Here is a 24,866-nt window from a genome sequence, read left to right on the forward strand (position 1 = left end):
ATTAGCAATTAACTCAAAAACAAACAAATTGAAGTGCAATACATGACTTTATAGGGTAAAATTTGAAGCCCAAGCGATTGCCAGCATCAATTTTGCGCTATCAATTTAATTTCATCCCCTAAATTGAAATATAATGATGTTCACACAAATTTTAGAGCGAGACATGTTTAAATGGTAAAATTTGACACCAAATCGTTTGCCAGAAGTTATTTTGCTCTAAAAAAATAATTTCAACCCCTAATTTGAGATTATGTGAAGTAAACAACAATTTCAGAGCGAGACATGTATAAATGGTAAAATTTGACGCCAGATCGTTTGCCAGAAGTTATTTTGCTCTAAAAATTTAATTTCAACCCCTAATTTGAAATTACTCAAAATTAACAACAATTTCAGAGCGAGACATTTTTTATTGGTAGATTTCAAAGCCAGGCCGATTGCCAGGGAAAATTTGGAAAATTCTACTTACTTAATAAAATTTCATCCCCTTATTCGTAATATTATGGAATTAACAACAATTTAAGAGATATAGTTGCTTTATGTATGTAATTTTAATGCTAGATCGATTTTCAAATGTTATTTTGCACTTAATTTGCTTACAATTTTAATTTCAACCCCTGATTTCCTTATTTATTAACTTATGTTTGATTTTTTTAGTTAAGTATGGCAATCAATGTGGCTCTAAATTCGCTAAATTCAACTCATATCAACAAGTCTCGCTCTTAAGTTGTTGTTAATTTCATATAATTTCAAATTAGGGGTTAAAATTATTTTTTAGAGCAAAATAACTTCTGGCAAACGATCTGGCGTCAAATTTTACCATTTAAACATGTCTCGCTCTGAAATTGTTGTTAATTTCGTGACATTTCAAATTAGGGGTTGAAATTAAATTTTTAGAGCAAAATAACTTCTGGCAAACGATCTGGCGTCAAATTTTACCATTTATACATGTCTCGCTCTGAAATTGTTGTTTATTTCACATAATTTCAAATTAGGGGTTGAAATTATTTTTTTAGAGCAAAATAACTTCTGGCAAACGATTTGGTGTCAAATTTTACCATTTAAACATGTCTCGCTCTAAAATTTGTGTGAACATCATTATATTTCAATTTAGGGGATGAAATTAAATTGATAGCGCAAAATTGATGCTGGCAATCGCTTGGGCTTCAAATTTTACCCTAAAGTCATGTATTGCACTTCAATTTGTTTGTTTTTGAGTTAATTGCTAATTAAGGGTTGAAATTAACATTTTTCATTAAAATCAAATACACCATTGATTTCCTCACAAAATTTTAGCCTATAATCATGTTACGCACTTGACATAAAACTAATTTCCTTCAACTCACCCCCGCTCACCCCCATAACCGAATTAACTTGATTGGTGGAAAATTAACTCTAATTGAAGGACTTTATACTCAAATGGATGAGATAATTAAGAATTCATTACAAGCACCAATTATAATGATTCAGAAGCGGAAACAAAAAGTGGCACTTTTATTAAAACGACGTTCGTATCACGTATGAAGCACGTTTGGTGCTCGTAACGAGTTGCACGTAAACGTACTACGTTTTGGAGAATTGGAAACCACTGTCGGCACTCGTAATACGTTTACGGAGTACGTTTTGGCGAATCGGAAACCGCTTTTACGTTTTGCTGTACTCGGATTCCGTTTACGTGTATCGTTTTGGTGAATTGGAAACGGCTTATACGATTTCCTTGGCAAAACGAACAACGTAATGCGTAAACGAATAACGTAATGGCGAATTGGAAACCAGCCATAGAAAACTACGTAAATAATTAAACAAAATATTATGTTATATTAAATTTCTTAAATAAATTACAAAATTACTTAAATTAATTTGTAAAATTTTAATAAAAAAAAACTTAATTGTAATAATAAATTTATGTCTTTCTTAAAAACCAACGTGTTTCTTCTTTAAGATAATCAGTAATTTATCAGCAAAATATCATGGTTTCTAAGTATAATTTGTAAAATAAAAACTAAAATTCTACTAGGTAAAGCCAATTGTCCATTTATTACATTTCAACACATTTTAACACAGCTAAAATATAACTTTCTCAAATTTGAGGGAAGATCAATGAATAATTTCGAAAATAAAATTACTGTTATAAGAAGCGAAATGAAGCAAAAAATTAAATCAATACTTTGAAACGTCTTTCAAAGGTTTAAATAACTGTTTGGCTGCAAATTAATCTCAAAAGTCAATAATTACTGCCATTTCAAAGTGAAGAGCCGCGGCTCTGAATTTATCTCGAAAACGAGCGAAATCAAAGTGAGCCTCGGTGGTCCGGACGGGCTGAGCCCTGAGAGCACATATGATAATTTATTGGTGGAAAGTGGACCCTCGCCGGCGGTCCCTGAAGACCACCTCTGACATGGGCAAGTGACGGTGGCAAACGAAGATCATTATGCGCGTGGTGCGTTGCCATGGCGACATTATGAGGTGCGAGGGTGGACGCCAGATTGTAATATGCTGATTGAAGAGAGAGGGCGTAATTTGGTCCAGCGAGAGGGTGGCGGTTCATGCTGATTTCAAACGGGCGCCGAGCAATGATTGCGTTTGCGGTGAAAATAAGCATTCGAAAAATAAAAACGAAAAAGCGGAAAAGGTTTTCAATTAAAATGAAAATTGAATTTGTTTTGGCTTGATCGTTACTTTCTGAGACATTATTATAACTTTTCAATTGATTATTTTAATTGTGTTTACCCGTTAATTATTCAGGTTTTTGTTGTGTCATGTGAAAATACATTTGGAAAAAAATCAATATGAAAGCACTTAGTGCAATTGCGTCTAACTTAATTTGCTGATCAATCATAGAGTTTAGTCAGTCGAGTGAATTTGACTCGGAGAAATCTTGTAATTTTTTCCCAGTTGAAAATTTAGCTAAAACGTTTGAAAATGGCGTCAGATGTTTTAGAAGAAGCTCTTTATTGGCACAATCTGCCTGCAACAATATTAGGTTTCTACAGACCACGAAATTTTTGCAAAACCTTTACTTTTTATTACAGTGCAGTGCTTCTCTCTCTTTACATCTGCGGACTTGTGTTTTTGTTTCAAATTTACATTGAAACGATGCCATCAACCGGATATTTCACGATTTTGACTGCCGAAATAATGGAAAAAGTGGCCTCAATTTTTCTTCTAGTGACATTTTTGCATCACATTGTTTGTAATCAGTCTCAGATAATTAAGATTAGAGTGTTTTTGAGTGGAATTGTAAGAAGTCTTCGATGTGATAATGAATTTAAGAAGTGCATATCTAAAAAATCACTCTGGATGGCTGTGATTTTGTACGGGATTCAAGGAGCATTTAATTTGTTCAAACTTACAAAATTGTTCGATGGTACTTTATTGTACAAAATTGACAGCATTTTATTTTCAATCGTTCTTTTTTCTCTGGAGTTTGTGCAAAGCAATTTTGTACTGATTGCAAATTCTGTCGGCTTTTTGTTTCATTTTGTGAACAAAACGATAATTCTAAACGGAATTCCTCTGAGCGAGTTGCGAAGAAAGCATGTCGAGATATGCGAAGTTCTTGAACAAATCAACCGAACTTATCAAACCACAATTCTCTCTTCGGAGTTGTGTCTTTTCACGATATTGGTGTATCTGTTCTACATAATAATCGTGGAAATGTTCATTCAGCAAAACTTCTCATCGGCCGTCGTTGGATTCGGAATAATTTTGCAACCATTTTTATTTATTTTTTTCTTGCTAGGAAGTCACGTGTTCTTTGTAAACGCGAGTGAAAGGGTTGTAAACGAGGTACAAAGCCATGAAATTTATAACAAAAAGTTAATAAACTTTTGATGATTTACAGGGAAAAGCCACGAGTAACGCTTTAGTTAAGTTGGAACTTCAAGGAATCTCTGAAGATATTCAAGAAGAGGTATAAAAAAAGATAATCTTTTATATTTTAAATTAATAGTCACTCGAATATTCTTTCCTATATTGCTTGTTGAGCTACAAAATTATCATCAAATAAGCGGAACTCATTCAGTTATTAAAAAAAGTACTAGTTTTAGTTAATAAGAAATTTAAAACTTAATAAATGCAGGTTCATCATTTTATCTTGATGCGTTTTAAATTTTAAGGTAAAATTATAGATATCAATAAAATTTTGGCGACGTAGATGCACATAAACCAACAAAATTTGGTTTAATCAAAATGAAAATCAAAATTTAAGTTCCAAAACATGTTTTTTTTTTCAAATAGTAATTGCGTGTTTCCAAATATACTAATTAGCATAATAAATTATTTAAAAAATAAAAGATAAAATTAATTTAGCCCGTTGTGTTTAATTTTAGTCTATTTCTTGAACGAGCAAAATTTAAAATTATTTATAAAGGTTATAAAGTTTATTTATAAACACTTTAAAATTTTTAGGTGAATTTGTTCAAAGAGCAACTGTTGCATTACCAAAAATTATTGCACTTCAACATTCACGGCATGTTTGACGTCAGCCTTGCGCAATGTTTTGTGGTGAGACATAAAAATTAAAAAAATCGATGGTAAATCCTTTAAGGACGCAATGTGTTGCAGATGATGGGAGGCATTGTGGCCTATGTCATCACGTTCATTCAGTTCCACTTGTTCGAAATTACCTTGAGAGCGGAACAACAAGATCGATAATCATTTACAAAACCCCTTAATACTGGTAAAAGGCAATTTATCATGTTCTTTGTTTCCGCCCCTGAACGTTTTGTGATCAATCCAATGTCAAGGTAACGCGACAAAACTGATGAAAGATTCTACTCACCGCAAGAAGTGTGTTTTTTCATTGACCACGATGGACCTGTCGCAGGCGCTGCTCTTTTCGGACGGCCTGGCCACTCTGCTCGGACTGAAATGCCACTTCGCGACCGGCGCCAAACGGTCTGTCAACGTTGTCTACTGCATCGTAGGCTTGACCTTCAAGATATTGGTCAGCGTGTTGTGTCTGCGAGGCGTGTTGCAGCACCTCTTCTCCGACGGCCTCAACGTCACCAACATGGTCCTGCTCGCCTCCTACAAATTCACCTCGGTGCTGCTCTTCCTCGGAGTAATTTTCTTCCACCTGAAAAAACACGCAGCCTTCGTGAATATCTATCATTCTCTTTCGAACGAGGCGATCAATTTGGGATGTTTCCAAGCGTTGTTCGCATTCCTCAAATTTTACTCCGCCTGTGTCGGAATAATCGCGGCGATCGTAATCTGGGGATTGTTTTGGTTTCAAGCGACGCAGCTGAGCTTTGGCTACTCAATCGACTTAGCTCATTCCGCGCTCACTTTTTACGCGTGCGTTTACTTCGAATTGAAATTTGCACTCGTGGCCAAAACCACGGAATTTTTATTCAAAGAAATCAATTTGAACATTTGCGCTGCGAAAAATAGTCCGAAATGGGTGGCTGAAGTTTTTCCAGCTTTGAGAAAAACGCATAAAAATTTGTACGCGGCCACCGAAGAGGCCAATTCGACATTTCAGCTTTTGTTGATGCTGACGGAAATTTTGCAATTCCAAGTGATGATCTACTCGGGGTACATTTTCATCATCGACTGCTGGGACTTGGAAGACAAGTTCACCAAATTAAAAATCAAAATCTTGATCGCCTCTGCCGCATACTGGATCGCAATCATCTCCAATTATATTCATTTGGTGTCAGCATGTTCAAATTCATTATCAACGGTAAAAATTAAATTGTTGTGGAATGACACAATGTTTGTAATTTATAAAATTTAAATGTTTCTTCAGGCGCAGGAAACTGCAAGCAAATTATTGAGAGTTGAAGTGGAGACCACAAATGATGTAATACGAGAAGAAGTAAGCTTTAAATTTAATTAAAATTTTAAATGTGTTATTTGCATAAATTTTGAAAATTACAGCAAATTACTTATGTGTTCTTCAAATTTTTAAAGACGAGAGGTTTAGATGATAATTAATCAAATTTTCAAGAAAAATGCCGTTTCTTGAGTGCCCAGTATGTTTTAGGAAGAATAATAATTTATGTTGAGCAAAAAAAAAATTTTTACAATTACTCAATTTTCCTGGCGCGTGTCTACTTATTCTCAAAAAATGGTTGATAAATTACCACTTTCTTATTTTTTCCCCTCAAATTTTACAGAGTAAGGGAAATTATTAAGAAAACAATGCAAAATATTTGGTTTTCTAAGCATTAAAAGTTTAATTTACTATGAAAAAAGTTGTTTTTTTTTTGTTTTTTTTCTATTGTATTTTCTCCACATACAATATTATATCTTTCTTATTTGATTTTTTAGGCAGCACTATTTCGAACTCAAATTCTCCACTACAAGCACTTTACTTTCAACATTTTTGGACTGGTTTGCATAAACAAAGCCTACGTTTTTATGGTGAAAAATAATTTTGTTGTCTTTTTTAAGTAAAAAAAATAAACCATTTGTTTTAGGTTTTTGGTGCGTTGACGACCTATTTAGCCACTCTTGTTCAGTTTCATTTGCTTGCATCACAATTTGCAGAGTAATTTAAAAAAAAATTCAACCTTTTTTAATTTGAAAAGTTCCACAAAGAACATACGTGCATGCACTCGATGGCAAACGAAGGCTGGTGGTGATTCGCTCTCATAAATTCAGATGCCGATTGGAAGGATTCGGCGGGCAATTTGTATGCTAATAAAAGGAATTCTGCTTTTCTATCAATAAATTTGCATAAATCACATTACCCGAGTGCTGTTTTAATAATGAGGCCGCGCCGAGTTTAATCACGGCGGCGGCGGCTCGCCGAGCAACGCCACAAAGAATTATTTATCTTGCTCGCCTCACTTCTGCCTTTTTCTTCCGCGCTCCCCAAAGTACTAATTTTTGATATTAATTTATTCAAATAAGAAAAATTTATGCATAAGCAAATTCTACAACTCGCTCTCCGCGCATCGAAAACAAACTCAATTCTCTCGGCAAATACTGAATTTATATAATGTTTTCCATATTAATTAAGTCTCGCGCTGCCTCCGCGTTTTAATAATTGCGTGCTGGGTGGAATATTTTAAAATATACATTTTCCAGTTTCAAGGAGAGAGGCACAAACAAACCCAAATAACAACTGATAGAATTTTTACTGCGATTAAATAAGATTCCGAAAAGAGGGGGTACAAAAGTTAAACCACCCCTGCTTGTATACAAAAGTAGCTGCAACACCGAGGGCGGTTTCTTTTGTTTTCTCGAACGGAACCCCCTGCTTTAGATAAGGTGTGTGCAGCGTTTAATTTCGCGTGGAGAAGAGAGGGCGAACGTTAATAAAGAGAGTTGCGATCTCATTTCAATTACAAATCGATGTAATCATCATTAAGCCCAATAGTAGTGCGACGAAGAAGAGACGCTTTAATCTTCAAAGATTTCAGGTCTAATGAAAAATAAAAGTAATTAAACTTATGTTAATGAACTCTTTCTTCGACTGCTAAACCCTTCTCTGGCGCGACGTTAAAACTCACCCCCGAACAACTTATTCCCAGCGGACGGAAACTTAACCTGCTGCTGCGCGTTCACCCTCGCTCGGCACGCGAAATTAGCTCAACTTTTACTCGCGCAATAATTGGAAATTTAAATCTTCTTTGCTGCGCGATTTCACAGCCAATCTGATTGTCCCTTGATTCGCCAAAGCAACCCTTTAGTCGCGTATATAATCTGACGGTTAATTCTCTCTTTGCGAGGAGACTGATTTGCGGGAATCAATTTCGGTTTGGAGGAGGTCACAACCTACACAACCTACACGAGATTAGGTCCATTTAGGAAATTTCTCTGAACAGCTTAGCGTTCCGATTATAGCCCTAAATGACCTTATTTATCCGTTTCCAATCAGACAATCACATTCAATTTGGTAATAAACCTATGGTTTTGGACTCGCCAAATACAACACATTGATTTCTGCGCAGTAAATTGTAAATTGGCAAAACACTTTTTGTGTACAATAGCAAAACATTCACATTTTAAGGCACAAATAAAAAAAAATTAACTTATTATAATATTAAACAAGATAAACAAAAAGTAAACGTATGAAGCTGCTCGTTGCAAAGAAATGGTGAAAAAAAATAATGGCTAATGGACACCAAAAGGCGACCTGTGGTCTGCTGGTTCTTAAAAACCTAGGGTTTTCTCTTGTTGAAACTAAAACTAACAATAAATGCAAGGAATCGGGGTCAGTTGTCCTTTATTTTTTTTCCTTGCATCAAGGTTTCTCTGGATTTTTAATTTTAACAAAATTTTACTAGTTAATATTAAATATATTTTACTTGAAAATTAAGTAATACTTTTTTGCAACGATAATTTTAATATATTAAATTTATTAAAATTTATTTTTATCAATTTTTTAATTTGTAGTAACCTACAGGTTACAATAATTACGATATATATTTTTATGTGTGCCAAAAGTTTTAAATAATTTATTGAAAAAAACATAAATAACGTTGTTGATTAGGATTCTATGATGAATGATGGATCAAAAAATTATAGCTTACTTAAATGTGATCTTGTGACTTGCGAAATTCGAATAGTGTTGGTTTAAATCAGATTAAATTATGTTATTATTATTTGGTAGATTTTAAATTTCTCTTTCAATTTCAATCACGCAAAGTATAAGTTTTGCAGAACCATTTAATAGTACATGTAATTTACGATATTAAAATTATTAACCTACCTTGAGCATTCGAAGCGTTGAGGTTTTTAAACTCAAGACAGATTTAAAAAAATAATAATAATAAAAATATGAATCTGCTCGCCACAAATCATATAATAAAATGAATGGTAGTTAATTTCGCATTCCAATGATATTTGATATCAACTTGCTAGAGTGAAATTTCTTGTTCAATAGAGATTTCTTCAAAATTGTTCCAGACTGGAATGCTTTACCAGAAAATATTGAATGAAACAAAATATAAGAGAACAAAAAGTGTTCTGTGTCTTGACAATTAATAGCAATAATATTATATACAACATATAAAACATGCTTTATTATTAAAATTGTAGAAAAATCTTAGTCTAATGTAATTTGAATTATTTTCCTTTGACAGTCAAAATTATGAAATAATTCAAATTTACGCAGACTAGCAAATATGAATATTTCTGAATAAAAGTAAGGTTAAGGTCGACAGAAATTCTAAACCTCCGTGTTTCATTTTAAAACTGCGGAAGCACTAAAAGCGTCCTCTGAAACTTTTCAAAATCAAATTAAAGCTGCGACCGGAAAAAACACGTTGGAGCAAAAAATAAAAAAAAAATACAAAAGAGTAGCGAGTGTGTGTTGGCGAGCGGCGCATGGGAAACGCATTATCAGCCGGTGATAATCCCAGCTGACACTGACACACGAATAATCAAGTGAGAGAGAGAGAGACAGAGAGAGGCGACAGGGTGGGTTAATGAGATGCACGTACGGTGGCAGGCGCAGGGCACAGATTCGCATAAATAAATTCCGCGTGCCCAGCTAATGATTGCATTAACGAAGCCAGCAGCGACGGGGATGAGAGTTGGGCCGTCCGAGGCAAATCAGGCCCCGCTTTAATTAACTGCCGCAAACGCCGGTGACATTATATGCTGGAGAGAATTGGAGAATTAAAAAAGCGGGCAGGTATATATAAAGTAAAGAGCAGGGATTCGGAAAAGGGGTTTGATGGGGTGTTAGGGGGAGGGTCGGTCGCGCCCGAGAGAGAGTGAGAGAAAAGAGTTGAATACATGCACGGAGACTCTTCATTTTCTATTTTAAATCTTGTTTGCATATTGATGGGATGCTAAATATTCAGCATACAGCTCTGCATAAATTCATTTCATTACACCAAATATTGCCCCTCATGCATATTAATGATTTCATTATAAAGCCTTTTCAATGTATAATTTACTTTGGCTGACTCACACACACACTCTCTCTCTCTCACTCGTTCGCACTTTTCTCTCTATTTGGGAGGAAAAGGGCTGAAATGTTTATTGTCCTCCCTGCTGCTTTTTCTGCTTCGTTGTCATCGTCAGATCCGCGACGGATAAGTAGCTCGCGTGCATTTTTCAACTCGGCTGCACACATCTTGTAATTGGCGTCATGCTTTCAACGATGCCAATCGACGCGGCAAAGGACCAGAATGGAAAAGGGTGCGGGTGAAGCTGTCAACGCATTACAAGTTAACATTACTCGACGCGTGTAATATCAAAATAATTTTATTTTGGCACCGTTTCTTTTATTTATCATTAAGTAAAATACAAATAATTGATGCCGAAAACTTTATCAGACCTTTGCTGGGTGATATCCTTTTTGGTAATTTTTCTTTTTCCAATCTTTTCATGAATTCATAAGCAGATTAAATCGTTAAAACAAAACTTCATTTGAAAATAAATTATAAGCAAAATATTTGAATTATTAGGGATATTGGGAAGTCGCAAAATGGGGCATGTGTAGGCCCTGTTCAAGTAAAATCAAGTTGATTTCCCTGAAACATTGTGGAACAAAACGGCACCACCACAAGAAGTTTGCTAAAACTTGCGAAATCAAAAAGACCTCATCCACCGTTAAGAGCTTTATTGGTTAATACAATCAGTAAAATTTGATGATTTTATTAAAAATTTCACATAAAAATTTAATAAATTTAAATGTTACAAGTATATATTCTGACAATATTTCTGTATTTTCTTGTTAATTTTTAATTTAAAGTTGGAAAATTTATTTGTATTTTAAATAATTTTATTTTAAGCTCATTTAAGAGCCTAATAAATTCACACACAAATACACTGAAAATTCTAAATATCTCTCTTCAAAGATGAAATATAAAAAATATATATGTTTTTTTCGCAAATTTATTTTTTTTTTAAGACCGTTTAGTTGATATCAGCCCTATATTTCCAACAATATTAATTTAACAGCAACATTAAAATTACGTCGTGCACATCGGCTTTATAGCCATTGAGAGGCCTATATAAATTAAAATTATAAATATCTCGCTTCGGCGATGAAATATAACAATGATATATGTTTTTTTCGCAAATTTATTCTATTTTGAAGACCGTTTAGTTGATATCAGCCCAATATTTCCAACAATATTAATTTAACAGCAACCTTAAAATTACGTCTTGCACATCGGCTTTATAGCCATTGAGAGGCCTATATAAATTAAAATTATAAATATCTCGACTCGGCGATGAAATATAACAATAATATATGTTTTTTTCGCAAATTTATTCTATTTTGAAGACCGTGTAGTTGATAGCAGCCCAATATTTTCAACCTTACTAATTTTACAGCAACCTTAAAATTACGTCTTGCACATCAGCTTTATAGCCATTGAGAGGCCTATATAAATTAAAATTATAAATATCTCGACTCGGCGATGAAATATAACAATGATATATGTTTTTTTCGCAAATTTATTCTATTTTGAAGACCGTTTAGTTTATATCAGCCCAATATTTCCAACAATATTAATTTTACAGCAACCTTAAAATTACGTCTTGCACATCAGCTTTATAGCCATTGAGAGGCCTATATAAATTAAAATTATAAATATCTCGACTCGGCGATGAAATATAACAATAATATATGTTTTTTTCGCAAATTTATTCTATTTTGAAGACCGTTTAGTTGATATCAGCCCAATATTTTCAACCTTACTAATTTTACAGCAACCTTAAAATTACGTCTTGCACATCAGCTTTATAGCCATTGAGAGGCCTATATAAATTAAAATTATAAATATCTCGCTTCGGCGATGAAATATAACAATGATATATGTTTTTTTCGCAAATTTATTCTATTTTGAAGACCGTTTAGTTGATATCAGCCCAATATTTCCAACAATATTAATTTAACAGCAACATTAAAATTACGTCGTGCACATCGGCTTTATAGCCATTGAGAGGCCTATATAAATTAAAATTATAAATATCTCGCTTCGGCGATGAAATATAACAATGATATATGTTTTTTTCGCAAATTTATTCTATTTTGAAGACCGTTTAGTTGATATCAGCCCAATATTTCCAACAATATTAATTTAACAGCAACCTTAAAATTACGTCTTGCACATCGGCTTTATAGCCATTGAGAGGCCTATATAAATTAAAATTATAAATATCTCGACTCGGCGATGAAATATAACAATAATATATGTTTTTTTCGCAAATTTATTCTATTTTGAAGACCGTGTAGTTGATAGCAGCCCAATATTTTCAACCTTACTAATTTTACAGCAACCTTAAAATTACGTCTTGCACATCAGCTTTATAGCCATTGAGAGGCCTATATAAATTAAAATTATAAATATCTCGCTTCGGCGATGAAATATAACAATGATATATGTTTTTTTCGCAAATTTATTCTATTTTGAAGACCGTTTAGTTGATATCAGCCCAATATTTCCAACAATATTAATTTAACAGCAACCTTAAAATTACGTCGTGCACATCGGCTTTATAGCCATTGATATGCCTATAGAAATTAAAATTATAAATATCTCGCTTCGGCGATGAAGTATTACAATGATATATGTTTTTTTCGCAAATTTATTCTATTTTGAAGACCGTTTAGTTGATATCAGCCCAATATTTCCAACAATATTAATTTAACAGCAACCTTAAAATTACGTCTTGCACATCAGCTTTATAGCCGTTGATAGGCCAATATAAATTTAAATTATAAATATCTCGCATTGGCGATGAAATATAACAATGATATATGTTTTTTTCGCAAATTTATTCTATTTTGAAGACCGTTTAGTTGATATCAGCACAATATTTTCAACCTTACTAATTTTACAGCAACCTTAAAATTACGTCTTGCACATCAGCTTTATAGCCATTGAGAGGCCTATATAAATTAAAATTATAAATATCTCGCTTCGGCGATGAAATATAACAATGATATATGTTTTTTTCGCAAATTTATTCTATTTTGAAGACCGTTTAGTTGATATCAGCCCAATATTTCCAACAATATTAATTTTACAGCAACCTTAAAATTACGTCTTGCACATCGGCTTTATAGCCATTGAGAGGCCTATATAAATTTAAATTCTATAAAAAGATATATTTTCACAATGTGTGACTGTAATAATGTTTGTTGTTCATAACATAAATAAATTAAGTTAATCGTCCAATTCTTCAAAAATGAGTGGCTTGTTGAATTTTACTATCTCGTTGATTAATGAAGATTGCGATTTGAGATTACGCAGTTAATAAAAATAAAAAAAAAAAACTGTCGCGTTTAAATGGCTAACTTATATTGGTGTTATTTATAATAGTGTTGATAGAATTTGGGATTAAATTGATTTTAAAAGATTTATCCATTGAAGTTAACACTCTTCACAAATGGAATATTCGAAGTTGCTAGTTAAATTTAAACCACGATTTTTGTTTATATTTTAATTAATTCATATTATATAGATACAGAATTTTAAATTTTTTTACATTGTCCTATAAATGACCTAAAAGAAACTCCAACCCCTGACTAATAATTAATAATACAAACATCGTAACATAAAAATGAACAATTCTTAAAAGTTAGATGAATTTAAAATCCAATATGCTGTAAAAAAGAAAAATTAAATTTGCAACTTTTTTTAAAATACTTTTTGTGCAAGCCCGTGGAGCACGCAATTCAACATTGTTTTGGCCTAGTCTGGATTGCAATGCAGCTCTTGTTCAGATTCGCAAATTTGCTTTCACCCCCGAAATTGGTGATCAATATATTGGAGCGCGAACATGTACACCGAGTGAGCATTCGAATTCAGCACCAACACACAAACGCTGTGTACTTTTCTGGTGCGACTGGTTCGAGCCGAAATCGCAAAGGTGAGAGAGAGAGCGAGCAGCAGAATCGCATGCAAATAAATAAACAAGCTAATATGCATATGAGCCGGCGGCGTTTGCAAATAAAAAGCAGGGGTGGCTGTTTGTGATTAGCCCGGCCGGTTTGCTATGCAGATAGGCTCGAATAATAAGTCGAGATTGCGCTGTATGTGCGGTAGACTTTAAACAAGGAGCTGTTGTTACATGTTAATTATGTTGTCGACCGACTCGCGAGCGAGCGAGAGCGTTTTGCTGGATGGGCGCGTGAGTACACATAAACGCGCGCACTCGACGCCACTGTCGGTTTCTATGGCCGAGCCCGTGGAAAATTCGCCGACTCGCGATTTGCTCAAAATTGTATTTATTCTTTTCAGATGGTGAGAAAAGATAATGATCAGAAAAACACATGTTATGTTTTCCAGAAACACAAAATCCAATTAGTTTTTACTTTATTTATAGTTTTTTTAAAAATGCTACCGCAGGCATTGACGGTTGCGCTGTTTCGAATTACGAAATTGCAGCATGACTTGCAAATTCTACTTGGTAATTTTGTAATATTTTCTGGCTCCGGCTACAACATCAAAGTAGAACCAGTTGTGCAAATATAAGCCTAATTATTATATATTTGATTAAAAATAGTATTTTCCAGGCTATTTCAGGCTATTTCAGGAAAAAGATAATTATAAAGTTTAAATGTTTTTAACCCTCTTAAATTTAAAAAGACTAGGCAAAATGATAGGTTATAAGACATAATATAAAAGCTGTATTAAAGCATAATTGAATGGATTTTTCCACACGACACGCATACAATTTTTTTGGAGAGTTTAAATTATCAAAATTTTTATCAGTAGTGCAGGTCTAAAAAAGGCTAAAGTCTGCAGGCAATTTCCTCATGAGAGACAAAATAAGTAAATTTTGTATTCATTCGGTATTTTTGCTCATTATAATATGTTTATAGAACTTTTTCAAATGGAATTAAAACATATTTTATATAGTATTTCAAATTAATGAAATTCACAAAATCTGCAATTTTTAACTGAGCACTTCTTAAAAATGAAACTTAATTTAAAAAGATTGATTTAAAAAAATATATATATACTTGCATCCTATGCAATACAAACCCGAAAATATTTCATAATATTCTAATAAAAAAGTGTACATACGTTATGTATGTTTATTTTTTTATTGTTGTATTTAAATAAATTTAAATATAAGTTTTGCTATCAAATATATATAAGTCAAAATCGATGATAGAATACAATTTCCTAAAAAAAATTAAGTGCTTATTATCTATTTTTAGTAATTCAGTATTCATATTAATTTAAATTACTTTACACATTAATAACAACTGATCAATTCGCGATTTATAACATTTTGTATTGAGTAACATCATTGTGGGGAATATGGGGGAGAATGAAACTTAATTTGTTTCATTTTTAAACGTCTCTTTTTATTTTTATCTTCTAAAATTTTGTAAATAATCAAAAAATAAAAATAATAAATTAAAAATTATAATATAATATACAATATACATATAAAAACGAAATAAAAAATAAAGTATAAACATAAAAATATACACTAATTTATGTTATTTGAAAACAAAAAATTATAAAATTTAATAATTGAATAGTAGCACTTTAAGTAATTTTTATGAATTCAATTCAATTAAATTTTATTGTTGTTCTGTTAGACAAGAATATTAACAGTAGTCTTTAGAACATGTCAGGTCTAAAATTAAAATTAAAAATTGAAACCGAGCAAACCTCGTTGCAAAGAAAAAATGAAAAAATAATACACAACTGACGGCACAGGCGACCTGCCGTCTGCTGGTACTTTAAAAATCTAAGGGATTTTGTCGTGTCCCAACTGAAACTTGAAACTGCGAGTTGTCCTTTATTTTTTTCATATTTTCTTTGCAGCGAGGACCGCCCGGTTTCAATTTTTTTAATTTTATAAAATTATTATTTTTAACTTTTAAACCTTTTACATCAACAAAATTTCCGCCACCTATGCGTGCAAAGTTGCTCTTGTGCGTGAACATTGAAGCAGGGTGGTGCGTGAAACAGTGATCCAAACAACTCGCGGCCAGGGATCAAACCCACCCACCCTCTCTTCTAAATTATTCCCTCCTGTGGAGAGATGCAGCGCTTGTTTTGTGCAGCACTTGACGTTGTGCTGTCGGTGGCGAAATCTTAAATAATAATCTTGCCGCTCCCTCGGTTATTTACTCTTGCTTTCCATTCACCACCGCACATTACACTCGAGCGCGCGAACGCGTTTTATTTCAATTACACGCAACGAGCGCGCGGCGGCGAGATTTGAGGAGATTGGCAGGCACTCTTGCCACTTGCGCCTTTATTACATCATTAAGCCCACGTGTTGCGATGTGCACGCCCGCCGTGATTATTGAATTTAAATTGGAATAAATTTGCAAATTTCACTCGAGCGGAATTGAAATTTGATTGGCGCGCCGTGTAATTACATGTGCTTTTGGCAGCGCAGTTGCTGATTTCGCGCGGGGGGTGGATTATTTGGGAAATTTGTTGCGCCGCGCGGTGTGAGTCACGCCGAGATTTGGCACATGAATATTGCCGCCGCCGAGATTGGAGTTTTATTGGATTTTATTAAAAGATATTGGTGAAAACAAATTGCTCTGCTGAGGGCGTTGGTCTGGAAATCACTTGCCAACTCGAACTGCAATTAATTTAAACAAATTTCATTGCTAACAGACAATTCGATATCCTCTGCAGCTGGGCTTCCTATGAACTACTGCAGACAGTATTACTGAACGAATGAGTATTTTTGTGAAATAAAAAGCATGCATGATTTTCAATAAGTCTCAATAAATTTTAATTTTAAATATACCAGGCATTCATGCCTAATACGAGTAATACGTTATCTATAAAATCAGAAATTTTCAAGATACAAATTATTTAAAAACAGGAGGAATGATGAAAGTATAAGTTAAAAATAGTTTTATAATTCTAAAGTAAGGATAAATTTAGCATTTGCGTTAAAAATTTTCTATCGTAAATGTATTTCTTTCCTTCATCTCTCTATTTATTTTGCTGATTTAAATAATCATGTAACTATTCTTTAATTTTCGACAGTAAAAACCCCAATTTCAATCCATTTTATTCAAAACTTCACTCAAAATAAAATAAATAAATAATAAAAATGCTCAAAAATTAAAAAAATCAGTGCTAGTTTGTGAATAAAAACACATTTTTCACCATAGCTAAAGCTTGTTTTTCACGTCTCCTTGAGTGTTTCATGTTTAAACCTAAATATTTAATTCAATTTAAACCATGAAAATATTTTAGACAAATAAATAAAATGTTTATTGTATGTCAATTTAAGTTGTTTTATTAACTCTGGTTCTTTGACGTATAATAATTATATTTTATTGCTCAAAATAAGTTCAAAATTTTAATTGTCGCTTTATTTATTGTTAACTTCTGAAAAATCTTGAACATGTTTGCTCTGAAAGTTTAGGTTTTTCATTTTCTAATTTCCATTAAAATTAAAAATGTAGCTTAGCCATTAAATAAAAAAAAAAATATTGTTCTAAAAAAATGCTAAAGGTCATTAAGGAGTGGATAAAAATTGTTTTATTTTGCACAGTGCGATAAAGAAGGAAGCGGTCTTTTCAGTCAATTTCTCGGAGCAATTATGCCTTAAGCGTCTCATGGAGGCGTAATAAACGAGGCGCCAGAGCAATTGCGTGCCCAGCGGCCGCATTCTCGCCACGCGTCGAATTCCAGCAGCAACCCCTAATTTCGAGGCAGGGGTGGAATCACACTGAGTGGGTGGGTGACGGCTGGCCCCGATTATAAATGCTAAGTAATGCATATTCGGGTGCTCAGGTGCAGCGAATTTAATTCATTGTTTTAATCTGGTGGACCGCGCGGGGCGGTGGGGCTGGCTCGGGCTGGTTGGCTAATATTAGCAATATTTATCCCCTTCACGCTGAATGCGAGCTAATTTATCAAGCGAATGGTGTATCACGTTGATTGATAGCCATGATTACATTTGCCGCCGTCGCTCTCCCGCTCGGCTTTCGCTAATGTTCCATGCGTACGCACTGCTGCGTCTAATTATTTAAATCATAGAATTCGAAATTCCATCTCATCCCCGTCAGCGCGCGCGCTAATGCCGCCGTATGTATGCAACCGGCGCGCGCCTGCACGTGAGGGAGATGAGCGCCCGCCCGCCCGCCCGCACTAAGTGGACGACTTTAATGAAATGTGACGTATTAATGAGAAAATGTGGTCGCCTGTTTCGCTCTGTCATTAAAAACGGTCCACTGTCCGCCCGCGGACGGACGTTCCAAACATAAAAAAGAAACTACCTAAAACGTGCGAAACACCAATAAGAATTGCAAATCAGACATTTTACGCAATTTCCAGGTGGAATATTTTGCTGTATTGCATTTAATCCATTAATTTTTCTATCAAGTTCTAAAGGATACAAATGTTCAAAGACGTGAAATTTTCAATCTTTAAAAGAAAATCAGGCCTGCACAAGTTTTTTAAAAACCATTAATTTAATTGACTATTAAAAAATACACTATAAGCACCATCATTTGCATAAAAAATAATATAAAATAATTACCAGAACAACTATTAAAAATGTTTCTAACTTTTTACTAATAATTATTATTTTAAAATTAATACAATAAAAGTAATTTTACAACAAAACCTTACATAATATAAAATATAATTATTTAAATTAATTTATTTTTTAATATTTATTAAAATTTTGTAATTTTGCGTCAAATTGCTAACGGTAATTTTTTTTTTTTTTTACTTTCTATACATAATATAGATATATTGTTTATGTACAGGTCACAACAAACACATAGGCATGATGATTGAAAACTTTTTGGTTTTAACTTTTTGGTGTTTTAATAACCGGATTGTAATATTATTAATTATTAAGACATTATTAAGTGTAAACAATAATTATTATATTATAAATAAACCTCCATTTTTGTTTTGGTTTGAGCAGATGTCTGTCAATATTTTACTTGTATAGTAATTTTCTGCCTCTAATTTTGAATTTTTTCATTATCAAAATATAATTACAGTAATAACAATAACTAATGACAAGTGCAATATGTCTGTGTTTTTATCAATTTGATATCAAATTTATTGAAGACTTGATTGAATTTTTCTTGTGTGATGATTATAGCTGACATTAAAAATGAAAAATTGAAACCGGGTGAAATCCAACTTGAGTGTTAGCTTTCGATATTTTATAATCATTTTACATTAAATATTGAAAGTGGGGAAAATTGTTCTGTAATCTTAGAAAAAATTATTTTAAATTGTTTACATGATCTGTACATCAACAGGAATAACGAATTGTCAGGGAACAACGGCAATGTTGGACAAAACAGATCTGCTGAAATAATTTTTTATTTATCACCGTGTCATATTAATTTTCTTCCAGTCGAATCACGAATCACCATCGGTTATGACTTTATCATAATTTGGTGCGAGGACGCGCCAAGAAAACGTCTCTCAAGGTCTGACATTGATTTATTCTGATAAATTTTAAATTAATAACAAGCACTCAAATTAACTACGATCAAGAGATGGTTGTTTTTCTCCTGCTTGTAAAAAAGTAATAATAAATATCCGAGAGTACATAAGCGTGCAGCAACACCCAATTGAGTTCGGAAAGACGGAAGGCATTTACGTATGCTAATAAAGTCTTCCTCGGCGTTATTTATCACTTTAAACTTGTGTATAAACCCAGCGCTGTGTATATTAATAAAAATGAGTTCTAAAAGTCGATATTACGCGCCATTACGAATGCATATTACAACAGTTTCTGATTAGCATACTTTAATAAAATAGAGCTACCGTATAATAATCAGAGCGAGGTGCTTTTAATAATAATGCGAGCGTCTCTTCGATGTGATAATTATTCGGGATGGGCAGCCCCCGTCGTTTTCCTGCAGGCAAATAAGTAGGCTTAAAGGAGCAATTACGTAGTCCATCAAGGGCGCGCCGTGCGTGTCTGCCGAGATCGAACGTGCATCGAATACCCACTTTCTTCATTTTTATATACATAAGTTACGACGACTACTTAATGCTCGTGTAATTATAAAGTTGACTCTCGTTTACATTTATGGAGGCGGCGAGAAAAGAGCGATCTCCTTTCACAAAAAACGCTACAATCTTTTCAGGGTGTGCTTTATAATTGTTATTTTGAGGGCGAAGAAGAATCAGTGGTGAACAACATACCGCACTTTAAACTTTTTCTGTTTCCGGTTTTAATTACCAGCGTTAATGTAATATTGAATTAAATCACCTTTTTGGGAAATAAATATTAAATCGAATTTGTGGCGAGTTTTTTAAGCTATTAACAACTGACGGTAAGTTATTTCAACGTCAAATTATTTTTGGATGAGCCACAAAATACCAGATCAATAACAATATTTCAATTCATCATGGATTATCAATTATCATAAAAAAAATTATATATATTTTACATGACAAAAAAAAACTATTTATGTTACTGCAAAATCTTTAATTTTCTAGATAAATTTTAATGAAAATTGTCAAAAATGAAAATAACAGTTTTCTCTTCCTGTTTTATTTTTATGCAGTTTCAAAAAATGAAAAATTCTCAATACTTTAAATCTCTGGTCAAATATGACGGGTGATTCAAATTCAGTGTTTTATATTGTCGTCAACCAGCATTAGTGAAATGCGGTATGTGGTGCGAAATTATTTTGCCTCGTTTGCGATTGAAAGCGAATTCAAACATTAATAAACAAGCTCAGAGGGGATTAAAACAAAAAGCGGCGGCGCGTCGCAAACGCCGCAGAATTTTGGCACCTGCGAATGTGTGAGTATTTATTTATTTTTCGGGGCCGAAAATTACATTTTTCCATATTAAACGACGCGCGCGGCGGGTGTGTGCGTGCGTGTGTGCTTATTTGGATGAAAATAATCCTCCTTTTGTTTGGCCACTTTTAAAAATCAGCAATCTGTGAAACTGGCACACCCTAATGGATTTCATAAATAAACAGAAATATAAATAAAACAAATATAAAGCCGGTGCAAAACAAACGCGCGCCGCGATGTCAGTCAGCGAATGTGTTGCCATAAGTTGATTCGGGCCATTTTTTTTTATCAGCTCGTGTGGACACGACGGAATAAATGTGAACGGGTGAGCGAGAGCGCGATCCAATCTCATTATTCAGTCCATCTTTTTCCATTCGGAAAGAGCGAGCACGGAAATTATTCATTTTTTCAACCAATATTGTTGCTTACTGCGGGCTTATTTGATTAGCACATTGGACGCGGCGTGCACTTGAAATGAAAAAAACAGAGAGGGAAACAGCAGCCGAGTGCCCATATCACTTTGACATTTTTAATTCGCGGCACAATGGACCAGCAAACACACACGCGGCTCTCTTTCTCTCTCTCTCTTTCGCTCTATTTGTGCGTGTGATGCATCCACATGGCCGCGTTTTCATTATTTTTCGGCACAAATGAAGTAATAACGCGCGCGCCGCACGGCTCGTATTCTTTTTTTATCGGAATTAAACAGAAATCAGATCGCACCCACCGCGAGTTTTCGCAATTTGAATGGCACGTCCGCCGACCGTGCTCGCGACACCCCCAAACCCCCTAGCTGTGCCAATATGTAGAGGGCGAGTTAGGTGTAGTTTTGAAAATTTTTTCATGTTTGTTGAGATATAATTACAAACCTTGGATATTATGAATTGAATGGTAACTTCAATGGGTGTTATGATTAAATTAAAAATTGCAATAGTAAACAATTATGAATGATCAATATTTCTAATTAAGTAGATTTTCAAAAATCCTCTTAAAACAGATGTTGAGTTGTGGCCAATTTTTTTTTTTTATTATTTTATTGCGTAGTTGTATGGAAATAAAACAACAAAATATTTTGCAACATTAAATACATTATTTATTATATCAATTCATCCCAATTTGACGATTTCAAGTAAATAAAGTAAAATTTCTTGGACATGAGAAGCCCTCTTTAGTCAATACAGATTAAAATAGTAAAAGGTTTAATACTTAAATTCTTTAGTTTAATAATAGATGGCTTTGAAAATTGCAACTATATGCTGTTTGTTTCTTTTTATCCAATGTAGATCATATTATTTAATAAGACGACAGTGCGGACAGTGGCACGCAGATCAAAGGTCAGTAATTGTTAAATTTGCCGTTTAAATACAATATACAATTCTATTTGTAAAAATTTTAATAACCAATTAATGTAAAAATAATTAAATAAAGATAAATCAAATAATCTTTTCAATAAAAAAATAACATTAAAACCCCAAAACAATTTAAAAATAAATTATATAATTATATGATAAAAGAAGCAAAATGTAAATTTAATGTTTAAAAAAACTTTAAGATCTATTTTTATATATTTAAAACGTAAAAGTTTTAAAATGTAATTTTTAATTTAACAACTTTAAATACTCATATAAAGATAGTTACTGCTATAGAAATGTCGCTGCATTGCTTTAACAATTTTAATCGTTTACACTCCACATTATAATACAATTGTACTACTTAATAGATAAAATTCTCGTTATATATTTTTTTACCGACATTAATAATTATTGTTAGTACAGTGTAATATCATTCAAACGGAGAAGAGAATATTGACACACACAAAAAAAAGTTAAAATCAGGTCCTTGTGTAATAATTTTTCCATTTAAACACTATATTTTTACAGCAGCCTCCTTTTCAGGCGAAAAAAAATATTTTTTTTTTATATTTATGTAAATATTGGAAACCATAAAAATTAATTTTTTTAACAATTTTATTCACTAGCTACAAAATAAGCATACCTGACAACGAATATTCAAAATTATTTTGGAATTAATGCAACACTGTATGCAACCGGCACGTCTCTGAAGTAGAGCAGGTTGCATTAAAACTTTTCCGTCCCTTTTGATTTCTATGGTGAAAAAAAACTTTCCCGATTTTTAGACTTTTGATTGATTTTTCCTGATTTCCCACATAATAAAAAAGACAATTAACGTCCGAGAGTGGAGATCGACCGAGTGGCGGGCTCCCCGTCCGACCTCAAATCACACGAGTTGGCATTGAATCAGCAAACAAACAGCGAGCACTGATATGGAGTGCGCGTTGTGTCTGCGTTGGCTAGGGTGGCCTGGCAGCCAGGGTGGACGGGCGGCTAGCGGCAGATGTGGATAACATTGATTCCGAATGATTGACACCGCAAAACGCATTAAAATGGGGCTGGGTGGTGCGTGTGCGAGATCGCGAATCTCCCGAGACTGATCAGACTGATGATGCCGGCACCGCAAACAGCACACATACTGCATGCGCCCTCGCGCGTTTAACGTATTTGTGTGTGTTTTATTTTTTCATCATTAGCCTCCTCCCTTGTATTGCGTGGTGTCACCCGCGATTTCGCAAAACATGGGGTCGCCGTTGCTGATCAGAAATTCATTTACCCGCACAAAGCCTAGAAAATTTGGAGAACTGTTGAAAATGTGACGTTTTAAGATTGAAATTTGCTTTAAAAGGTCAAGACACAGTAGTTTTGATGAAAAATGTCTCAAAAAGTTTTTTTTTTATATATTTTGAAACAATTCTTTTCTGATTAATATCTAAATAATTTCTTGTTCATTAATAATCTAGGTATTTTAATTTTATTTCTGTTCAAAATTTAATATCATCATACTAAGTATTAAGGCCAATGAGGCAATGCACTAATCACCAAAATCTCTTTAAAATATTAAATCTTTTTGCTGCAAGTTTTTCAAAAAAATAATTATATTTCCAAAATAACAATTTGAATATTAAAAATAAATAAATTATTGAGGGTTAAAATTTTTAAAAGGTCTCTTCATAGAATTATAAAAAAATTGAGTTCCTAATTAATGATTATTCAACTATAAATGCTGAAATAAACTAAAATCGATTTATTGTTTAAATTAGGCAAATCACACATCACACTATTACAATTTCATAAAATTTGTCTGTAAAATGAATATGTTCTGTAGAATCGTCTGCTATTTAAAAAAAAAGCATCGAAGTAAGTTTCTCAGCCAAGCTGAAAAACATATTTTCAGCAAAATGAATATTGCAATTCTCAATTAATTATTTCTACCAAAAGATTAATTTAAATATTTTCTAGGTTTTTATATTTTTTTCTGATCAATAAGGGTTTCCCCAAAGATACAAACACATGGAAATAATTTCCAATCTAAAACATATTACGCGAACGTGTTGTGCCGTTTGATATATGATTATGTGCACACGACGAGTGACGCCGCATTTCATACTACTTTCCTCGGCAACACACACGGCCGTTTTATTGCCCCGCCGATGCATGACAAGTTTTCCAAATTGTAAATTATTATCCGGACCAGCTCATTAGCTTGCGTGGATGCGATGTGTCCATCTTTTTTCCGCTGACTGTGCGCCCCGGCATTTTTGCATCCACGCACCGCAATTAATGTGAATTTGTGCCCGCAAACTCACACGCCACACATTTCTATAATTTTGTCATGCTCGGAATGCGTAAAACGTTCCGATTTTTATATTGAGTGGAAAAATGGTTTCAGCAGCAGCAGCTCACACATATGCTAAATATTTAAAAATCCAAATAAAAAGTTAAAAACTGTGTAATATTGCAAAAATAAATTGCACGCACCAGGCACGCACCAATTCAATTCAGACATCTGATAAAAAAAAAACTCAGATAACCGAAATTCAAGAAATATTTGAAGATTACAAATTTATTATAATTTAGAAAAATGAAAATTGAATCATATGAATTTACAAACTAATGAATTTATAATTTTTCTATCCGCCACTGTTAAAATAATACTGGTAATTTGGCCAATTTCTTTCCAATTTAGTTCTAGCTTTAGAAATACTCGAACTTAAGTGCAAATTAATGTTTGGCTCACCATAGCTCACCCCTAGATTAGGACCCTCAAGATGTTTCAATAAATTTGGAGCCTTATGCTTTGTTTAAAGTTGCCTAATCTATTACAATAACTACTATTTTCTATTACTCAAACACAATCAGTTAA

General features: G+C 33.3%; 2 protein-coding genes across 2 annotated transcripts in view; one reads left to right on the forward strand and one right to left on the reverse strand.

Annotated features, from left to right (window-relative positions):
* Positions 1-5,006, reverse strand: part of LOC132194859 (uncharacterized) — a 27,113-nt gene extending 22,107 nt beyond the window's left edge. Inside the window, exon 1 of the mRNA XM_059616424.1 lies at positions 4,781-5,006. The gene's annotated coding sequence lies outside the window, so the exon portion shown is untranslated. The remainder of the gene's footprint in view (positions 1-4,780) is intronic.
* LOC132194909 (uncharacterized) lies at positions 4,811-6,561 on the forward strand. The gene is made up of 4 exons (XM_059616500.1): positions 4,811-5,686; positions 5,753-5,821; positions 6,277-6,369; positions 6,426-6,561. Exons 1-4 carry the CDS (start codon positions 4,811-4,813, stop codon positions 6,498-6,500), a joined length of 1,113 nt encoding a protein of 370 aa, XP_059472483.1. The 3' UTR covers positions 6,501-6,561.
* The last annotated feature ends 18,305 nt before the right edge of the window (positions 6,562-24,866 follow it).

The sequence above is a fragment of the Neocloeon triangulifer genome, unplaced genomic scaffold (genome assembly GCF_031216515.1).
Source record: "Neocloeon triangulifer isolate White Clay Creek 2 clone unplaced genomic scaffold, ASM3121651v1 ptg000008l, whole genome shotgun sequence".
Classification (NCBI taxonomy): domain Eukaryota; kingdom Metazoa; phylum Arthropoda; class Insecta; order Ephemeroptera; family Baetidae; genus Neocloeon; species Neocloeon triangulifer.